This window comes from Garra rufa, chromosome 3 (assembly GCF_049309525.1).
Source record: "Garra rufa chromosome 3, GarRuf1.0, whole genome shotgun sequence".
In the NCBI taxonomy this organism is placed as follows: Eukaryota; Metazoa; Chordata; class Actinopteri; order Cypriniformes; family Cyprinidae; genus Garra; species Garra rufa.
In genome coordinates this window covers 12,682,651-12,691,975 of record NC_133363.1, presented here as the reverse complement: position 1 = coordinate 12,691,975, position 9,325 = coordinate 12,682,651, and the positions used below count along the sequence as shown (strand labels likewise).

General features: G+C 35.0%; 1 protein-coding gene across 1 annotated transcript; it reads left to right on the top strand.

The window, feature by feature from the left end:
• The first annotated feature begins 1,543 nt into the window (after positions 1-1,543).
• On the top strand, positions 1,544-8,601 carry hp (haptoglobin). The gene is made up of 4 exons (XM_073837247.1): positions 1,544-1,672; positions 1,862-1,944; positions 3,093-3,376; positions 7,875-8,601. Exons 1-4 carry the CDS (start codon positions 1,665-1,667, stop codon positions 8,421-8,423), a joined length of 924 nt encoding a protein of 307 aa, XP_073693348.1. The 5' UTR covers positions 1,544-1,664; the 3' UTR covers positions 8,424-8,601.
• Positions 8,602-9,325: the final 724 nt, after the last annotated feature.

Genomic DNA, 9,325 nt, shown 5'->3' with positions numbered 1-9,325 from the left:
GTGAGAAATGATTCGCGTAAACATGAACCCAGTTAGGTAGATCGGCGGCCACATTCCCTCAGTGCCGTCAGTTTACTTCTGACTCTGGGCGGGTCTATGCTAAAACACCGCTGTCTATCAACTATCGCAGGAGCGGCCTCTGTCGGTGTTACGCCACAACGACAGGCATCTGAGAACGGCTCGATATGAGAAGAGGCAAATTATTTTACTAAATTAAAAGAAAACTACTGGGTGGATCTTTGTCCTTCTAGGGTGGTTGTGTACACACTCATTTCAACACACATTTCAGTGACCCCTTTAAGAACTTAATTTGGACAACTTTAAAGGCGATTTTCTCAATATATTGATTTTTTTGTATCTCGGCTAAATATCCTATCCTAACTTCAATGAAAAGCTTATTTAGGCAATAAAGTCAATTAGTCATTTAGTCAATTTTATGTGACGCTAGTTTTGTATGTGTCACCGATTTTACTTGAAATGTCCTTTGAGTGACGCTATAAGTCTAATGCCCCGTGGCGTTTTAAAGTAACGTACAATCTGTACTACATCTAAACCTACCCAATACTATGAAGAAAAGCAAATCTGACAACAGAGCAATTGCAAGCATGCCATATTAGCTTGTTTATCGATCTTTCATCATGAGTCATGTTTTTCACAGGATTCATACCCAAGGATTCTGCATCCTAAGTCCAATTCTGTGCCATCTGAGCAAGCTTGTTACATCCGGTGTTGTGTCCATTTTCGACCTCCTGCCAGGCTGCCACATCATTACCCCCTCTCATTAATCTGGCTGTGGTCAACACTGGAAAGTGAAACATATGGAGTTGTAATCATAACTGTGTATAAAAACTATTACAAGGGCTCGCTGTTTTACCACCTCTAGTGTTTTATTCTTTTGGAAACTGCAGTGATACGTACTTACTGTACGTATTTGGCTCCTTGCGAAAAAGTTCCCACAGGTACGTTTTCGTCATGAGATCTTTCACAGTTGTTTAGAAATACACTGCTTTCAAAAATCATATAAGTAAATGTCAAGTAAAATAAGTGTAGGTGTTACAAAATTAATAATAATTATTATAAATAAATAAATAAACTAAACTAAAATGTATCAAAAGACATTTTGGTCAAATGTTATTTTTCAGCATAAGATTTCCATACTTTACTTCTGGGAATGTTGTTGTGTTTAATTTCACGTCTACATTCCTACAACTGTCAGAAAAACTTTCCTTTTAAACTAAATCTTTTTAAATTCATTAAAATTGCAACATTGTATCAGACATTGCAAAACCCTGATGTTGGGCTTTGCAAAACTGCTTACTGGCACTGCCATATGATGAATCAGCATTTCAAAGAAAATGTGCATCATTTTGCAAATACAAATGTTTTCTTTTCTTTTTTCTGTGAGATTACAACATCACGCAACAGTGCTGTCTCTTGTTTAATTACAAACTGAACAGTAGGTTGTACGTGCTGCCTTTGGAACGTTTTGCTAACCTAACCTCTTATCTACCTTTAACCTGGATACTGTCAACATTCAAACACTGATAAATTTCCCTGATTAGGTAATCTGGGTAAATTTGAGCTGTATCAACCTCATATAAATTTCAGAGCCTCAACGACCACAAAACAATACAAGACAGCTCCATTCACAAAACATTTTCATCATGAGGTGGTAAGTTTCTGTCTTGTTGCTTAAAATTATCTAAATCTAAATATTGCATAATCTCTGTGAAATGTACCATTTGAATTGCAGTTTCACTGCAGTGCTTAATGCATTATTAATTGACATCTGTTCAGCCAAGTGTTCCTCTCAAATGAACAGATTATTTGTCGTTGATGGTCTCTCTTTTTTTGTCTCTAGGCTGTCTGTGGCTGTGCTGCTCTTGGGCACTATTACTTGCCTGTCAGATGCGTCTTTTGCTTTGGATAGAGAACAACTTTCGGGTAACAAACACCCTTCTAATCAGACATGACCCAATACTCAGCTACAGATGCATATTACTACAAGCATATTAAACCATCATTGTGTCATTGGCTACAGAGTAAAGTGTAGTTTATCACTAAAACTATGGACATGATCAAATATGTGACCCTGGACCACAAAACCAGTCATAAGTGTCATTTTTTTTTTAAATTTGAAATTTTTTACATAATCTAAAAGATGTAAATAAGATTTCCATTGATGTATGGTTTATTAGGATATGACAATATTTGGCTGAGATACACCTATTTTGAAAATGAAACAATTGAGAAAATTACCTTTAAAGTTGTCCAAATGAAGTTCTTAGCAATGCATAATACTAATCAAAAAGTTATTATGCATATTTACAGTAGGAAGTTTACAAAATATCTTCATGAAACATGATCTTTACTTAATATCCTAATGATTTTTGGCATTAAAGAAAAATAATTTTGACTCATACAATGTATTTTGGCTATTGTAACAAACATACCTTAACATAGTTTGTGAAATTTTTCTTCAGGACAATTGCAGCTTACTATAGTTTTAAAATATGTGACCCTGGACCACAAAACCAGTCTTAAGTCGCTGGGGTGTATTTGTAGCAATAACCAAAAATACACTGAATGGGTCAAAATTTTAGATTTTTCTTTTATGCCAAAAATCATTAAGAAATTAAGTAAAGTTCATGTTCCATGAATATTTTTTGTAAAATTCCTTCTGTAAACATATCAAAATGTAATTTTTGATTTGTAATATGCATTGTTAAGAACCTAATTTGGACAACTTTAAAGGTGATTTTCTCAGTCTTTTTGATTTTTTTGCATCCTCAGATTTCTGATTTCAAATAGATGCATCTCAGCCAAATATTGTCCTATCCTAACAAACCATACATCAATAGAAAGCTTATTTATTGAGCTTTCATATGATGTATAAATCTCAGTTTTGTCAAATTTAACCTTATGACTGGTTTTGTGGTCCAGGGTCACATATACGTGCCAAAATCCTATTGATTTACAACAGCATTGTAACAAAAAAACAAAACAAAACTGATAACTTTTTGAATACTCATTTTCTAGTCATTTTCAGCTGTAGCACAAAAATATCTGACCAAAAATACTTATTTATGCAGCTGACAGGATTTCATCCCTACGCTCTAAACGAATGGTGGGGGGATCACTGACCAAATCCGTCCCCTGGCAGACAATGGTGTACCTCAGTGAGAACATACTAGATGGAGGTTTTGCTGGAGGAGCCCTGATAGCTGAGCAGTGGGTACTGACTGCTGGCCGTAATCTATTTGTACGAAAGAGTCCAAGCGATACAAAAGGAAAAGAACCACTTATTCCTAAAATCTATCTTGGAATCAGCAAACGTACTCATGCAAACGCCTCTACAGAAGTGGCCGTACAGAAGGTAAATATCCATACAACCCACCAAATTCCAAACCTGCTAAAGCTAACTTAGCTAAATCATTATTGCCATATATTTGTATATATGTACATATAAAGACACAAAAGCATACTAACTGTTGAGATCGCTAAGCTAACTTAGCTGCTTATGTAGCATATGGTTAGTCTGATACAAGAAGTGCTACATTAGAATGAATAGCTTGAAAATCCTTATATCGTTGGAACGATAGGTGGCGCTGTTTTTAAACTTCTCAGGTGGCTTCAGGACATACTGTCATTTGTGCTGATATGTCAAAGCATTTTATAAATGGGTAGTTGACAAATAGGCAGTAAAAAATTATTTTTGTTTGTAAAAGACCATTTTTTTAAAACAAAACAAAAAATATATTTATGTAGTGTTTTTTTTTTTTTTTTTACATTTTTATTGAACTGTACCATAGATTTTCCTATGGTGTAACAATAATTAAAAAAAAAAACTCTTAATAATATACAAATAGCATGAGGGAGATTTATCTTCATTGTTAGACACTTATTTTCATATAGTGTTATTTAATATAAAATTATAATTAACATAATTTCTCCCCATGACTTATTGGACAATTTTAAGACAAATTTTGACAGCATCCATTCAAAACTGCTGGAAATTATGCCATTTTATGATGAGTAATATTTATATCTCCTCTATTGTAATACTCAACAGTTTTAAGATATTTTGAGATATTTTGAGAGAAACAAATCTGTGGTTATTTTATGTGTGTCACAGCATAGGACATTTCATCACACCATAGGACAGAAATGGTAGTTATTAAAGTATTTTAGTTTACTTTTAAACATGTCAAAGAAGAAAGCAAGTTTAAATTTGATGCAAACAATATCAACATGTTTTTAAACAAAACAAAATAATTTTCATTAACAAAATTAAATCTCTTTCAATCAGTGTTACTGACACTCTTTTAGTCCCTCAATACTGTATATTCAAGATATTCAAACTATATTTATTAAGATGTAAATAAATATTTTAAAACTAAATGGCTACTCTTTTTAGGGCATCATTTTGATTTTATTTATTTTCTGCATTGTTCTCTTAGGATCTCCTCCCTTCTGGTGGATCCCTGTTAATTTTCTGTCTATATTTCCATGTCCTCTCTCTTCCACTAATTTCTCTCCCTCAATTATTTCTGTTTCAAAAACAAAGTATCTAATGATATACTTGTTTCCATGACACTTTATAACTGTACAAGTTTTCTGTAAAAACATCAAAAAATAGTTTTATTAATGTAATTATTGCATTTAAGAACACTGAAAATGATCAAAAAAGAATAAGAAGGACTTGAACAAATCTTATTTAATTATTTAAAATTCTGCTTGAAGAGACCTTGTCTTCTGGTGTGACATCTCAGACAAAATGTATTCCTAGTTCCTACGCTTTCAGAAATATGTGGATGAAAAAAATTATTTGATATTTACTAAAATAGACACTTGTACAATTAGGTATTTATTAACATGTTTATGCTTTTGTTTTTATTTATAAAAGTTGTAATTTATTGAACAATGCTTAAGATAGTCACGCCATAGGACAATTTTGATATGTGGCTCAAAGACTAAAAAAAATCAAATAACACCACAGCTTTTATAACACCAGGTCCATGTAGGACAAAGAATTTTTTAATGATTTACTGCATTTTAAATAATGACAATATTAATTATGTTAATTTTTATTTTGTGGGACGGGGAAAATGCCATGTCATGTCAACAGCCCATATACACTTACAATTCTAGACAAAAAAAATTCAACTGGAGGACTTTATCCGGTGCTGGCCCAAGGAATAATTTTTTTAGACAATTTTTTTATAAATGTTTTAAGCAAAAATAACCAAATTTGGAGGTACCCTCAGATCAGTGTTGCCCAATCCACTGTTTTCCTGCAAAACTGGGCTATTTTAACACTTTTGCTGCAGTGTTAAAATAGCCAAGTGTTAACGTGATATTTATCCCCTGGAATGCAAATTGTACCAGGAGAACCCCACCAAAAAACTTGTATTTTACCCCCTCGGAATGCGATTTTTACCACGGTTGTGAGTAGCAATTGGGCGGGTTTTGTTGCAAAAACCTGGCAACCCTGCCTTAGCTAATAAAGCCTATTTCTTTTTGACTGATCAAGACTTTGACAAAATACAGCATCTCACCCAGTTTTGAGTTGAAATTATTACCTTCACATCATCATGACTTTCAAGCAAAGACGAATATCAAAATTCTGTCACTCATTTTTGTGCAGCTCAGTCCAGTGCAAATTTAATTTAGGTCTGATAATCTGAAATATAACCAAATTTGAAGGAAGAGAAGCAAAAAATTAAACAGAGTACATTTCAAAATGGTAACTACTGTAATCTTATATGATATTAAATATGATCAGCATGAGAAAAGTAATGAGGTGAATTTGTTTGTAGGACACGGTATTAAAAAGTTATAACTAAAAGAATATTGTACATCTGAACTGGTGGTTCTATTATAGAGTTGCTCCTGTAGACTCCAATTATTTATTATTATTATACTCACTATTATTTATTTTTTCCTATGTACCATATGGTTCATATAGGGCTGATATAGACTCCCATTTAGGAAGAAGAAATAAAAAAAACTACAATTACAACGCAGGGTAAAAAGCCCCCTTTACTGTATGCAGATAACATAGAGTACAATGACCCCAAAACGTATTTGGAATCGAAACTTGCGTGCATGTCACATGTCACTTAGATTTAGAGATTAGATAACAAAATATTAAATCTGCGGGCATATGATGCAGTAAAATGAATGCCTTCTAAGAGTGGCTTAAATTTCCAGACAATTTTGGGAGCAGAACACATTTTGTTCATACCCCTGGCAAATTCTGACTTAAAGTTACTTTTATTCAACCAGCAATTTTTCTTTTTTTATTATAAATGACACAGACATTCCCCAGAAGATAAGACAATTTACAAGAGGCATCATTATGGAAAAAATTATTACTCATCTTTTATTTACATTTGAACAAAAAGTGGCATGTCCAAAATGACTCATACCCTTCTCAATAATCAATATAAAAGCCTTTATTGGCTATCACAGCAATCAAACGCTTCCTATAATTGCTGAGCAGTTTTTTGCATGTCTCCACTGGTATTTTTACCCATTCATCTTTAGTGATGAGCTCCAACTCTTTCAGGTTGGAGGGTCTCCTTGCCATCAGCCTGATCTTTAGCTCCCTCCACAGATTCTCAATTGGATTTAAGTCAGGACTCTGGCTGGGCCACTGCAAAACATGTTTTTGTCTGCTAACCATTTCTTCACCACTTTTGCTGTGTGTTTTGGGTTGTTGTCGTGCTGAAATGTCCACTGGTGCCCAAGGCCAAGTTTCTCTGCAGACTGCCTGATGTTGTTGTTGAGAATTTTGATGTATTGCTCCTTTTTCATGGTGCCGTTTACTGTGATTAGGTTCCCTGGTCCATTGGCTAAAAAACAAAACAAAAAAAACATTAGGTTCCCACGGCCATGTTTGACAGTGGGGATGGTGTTCTTAGGGTTGAAGGCTTCTCCTTTTTTTACGCCAAATGAAGGCTACATCATTGTGGCCAAACAATTACATTTTTGTTTCTTCTAAAAGAAACAGAAGACCAGAAGTCTTCTTCTTTGTCCAGATGAGCATTTGTAAAGGCCAAGCGGGTTTTTGTGCCTTATCTGGAGAAGTGGTGTCCTCCTTGGTCTGCATCCGTGGAACCCAGCGATGTGCAGTGTCCATTGGACTGTCTGCATTGAGATGTTGCCACCAGCAGAGCCCAGATTCATCAGGATGGCCTTGGTGGTGATCCGTGGATTCTTTTTTACCTCTCTCACTATACTCCAGGCCAGCACAGGTTTCATATTTGGCTTCCGACCATGTCCTCTGAGATTTTTCACAGTGCAGAACGTCTTGTTTTTTTAAATAATACTTTGCACTGTAGCCACTGGAATTACAAAATATTTAGATACGGTCTTATATCCCTTTCCTGACTTGTGACAAGCCACAATGCGCAGCCGCAGGTCGTCAGTGAGCTCCTTTGTCTTAGCCATGAATGTCCACAAACCGACAGCAGAGAGCTTCTGTTTTTCACCTGTTGAGTTGATTAAAACAGCTGTTCCCAATTAATCAGGGTAATTAGGATGCTTTAGAACAGCTTGGACTATTTGGAACTTTGGATTTTTCCCATAGACTGTGACAGTTTGCAAAGGGTATGAATAATTTTGGACATGCCACTTTTTGTTCAAATGTAAATAAAAGCTGAGAAATATTTTTTTTCCACAATGATGCCACTTGTACATCGTCTTATTATCTTTTGGGTCCAAAAAAACTTGCTGGTTGAATAAAAGTAACTTTAAGTCAGAATTTGCCAGGGGTATGAATAATTTCGGGCTTGACTGTATGTCAAGAAAGGAATGAAGGAGGTAATTGTTGCATGATGGTTAATCATTGACATGCTTTTATCTTGCAGGTGTTTTTGCATCCAGGCTTTCAGAACACATCCGAATGGGACAACGACCTTGCTCTGATCAAACTGAAGGATCCAGTCAAATTTAGTGAGTCTGTAATGCCCATCCCCCTTCCTGAGATTGGAGATAACGAGGAAGAGAAGGAAGGAGAGAGGGGCATCATTGCTGGGTGGGGTTGGGGGAGTCTTTTTACCCCTGCTCCAATCCTCAAGTTTTTATCTCTGCCCGTCCGGTCATGCAAGGCTCAAATTCTTGCAAGTACACCAAATGTGGGTGACAAACAGTTCTGCACGGGACCCAGTGGCTACGAGGAAAACGTTTGCTTTGGCGATGCAGGCGGCGCTATTGCATTCCTGAACACCCACACCAATACAGTGTATGCCGCGGGCATCCTCTCCTTCGACAAGGCTTGTTCTGTAAAAAAGCATGCTGTATATACAAAGATTTCTGCGTACCTGCCATGGATTCATAGCGTCATGAGAGGGGATTCACAAGAATTTCCAGCGCGCCGTGCTTCACTACTAATTCGCATGTATTTGCAACAGCAGTAGTGTGATCTTTATGCTTAATACATTTCTAATTTGCACTATTTACTGTTGTTTGAATAAAAATGTGCCATCAAAACTTTTAAACAAACATGTCTATGATGGAACTACTTTAAAGTGTCAATTTTGTAAGCAATGGAAAGACAATGGAAATAAAGCTTGCTTCTTTTCAGAAGAAATTAAATATGTTTGGCTGATTAATGTGTATAAAATTGTGATCACAGATATCAATGACTTGTCGGGCATAAAAACATCAAATCAATATTAAATATATTGAACAATAAAAATACAAATGTTTGATAATACTGAATTATGCAATAATTTTGAAGCACATTTCATATAAATGGTTTATTATTTTACTGTGTGCATTTTTTATCTAAGCAAACATGAGAAAGCACATTACATGCCATTTTAGCTTATTAAAAATGTATTGCTTTGCTGCAGAACGTTACTTTCCACCTTGTGCTGTCAACTAGGCTTTACTCTGGTAAAGAACACTTAAAGAGTAGAGCTGCTGAGGTTATATAAGCATATATCTTAAACCCATCTTTCGTGGCCAACGGAGCATGTACAGTAGAGTAGATGAACTGACTGATACATTTCCTGAAAACCCTGACTACTTCTGAATAGCTGCTCATCCTGCACGTAAGCCACAGCTTAGGAATCAAGTTCTTCTGTTTTCCACCAAGCAACCCAATTAATTTGAGTAAACAAACATTTTTATTTTAAGTGAAAAATCAAATGCAGTTGTGAAACTCACACATCAAATACACAAACTGTGGAGTCAGGGGCCAGATCCACAAAACATTGTAAAAGAATACAATTTTTCTTAACTGATATTTTCTTTATATTCTCTTACTTAATAAATAATAAAGTTTTTTTTTGGTAAGACAAATTTTAAGAAGAAT

Bases quoted from the DNA above. Each gene is read 5' to 3' on its own strand.
- hp (XM_073837247.1), top strand. The intron at 1,945-3,092 runs GTAACAAACACC...TTATTTATGCAG, and splicing joins GGATAGAGAACAACTTTCGG to CTGACAGGATTTCATCCCTA. The intron at 3,377-7,874 runs GTAAATATCCAT...TTTATCTTGCAG, and splicing joins CAGAAGTGGCCGTACAGAAG to GTGTTTTTGCATCCAGGCTT.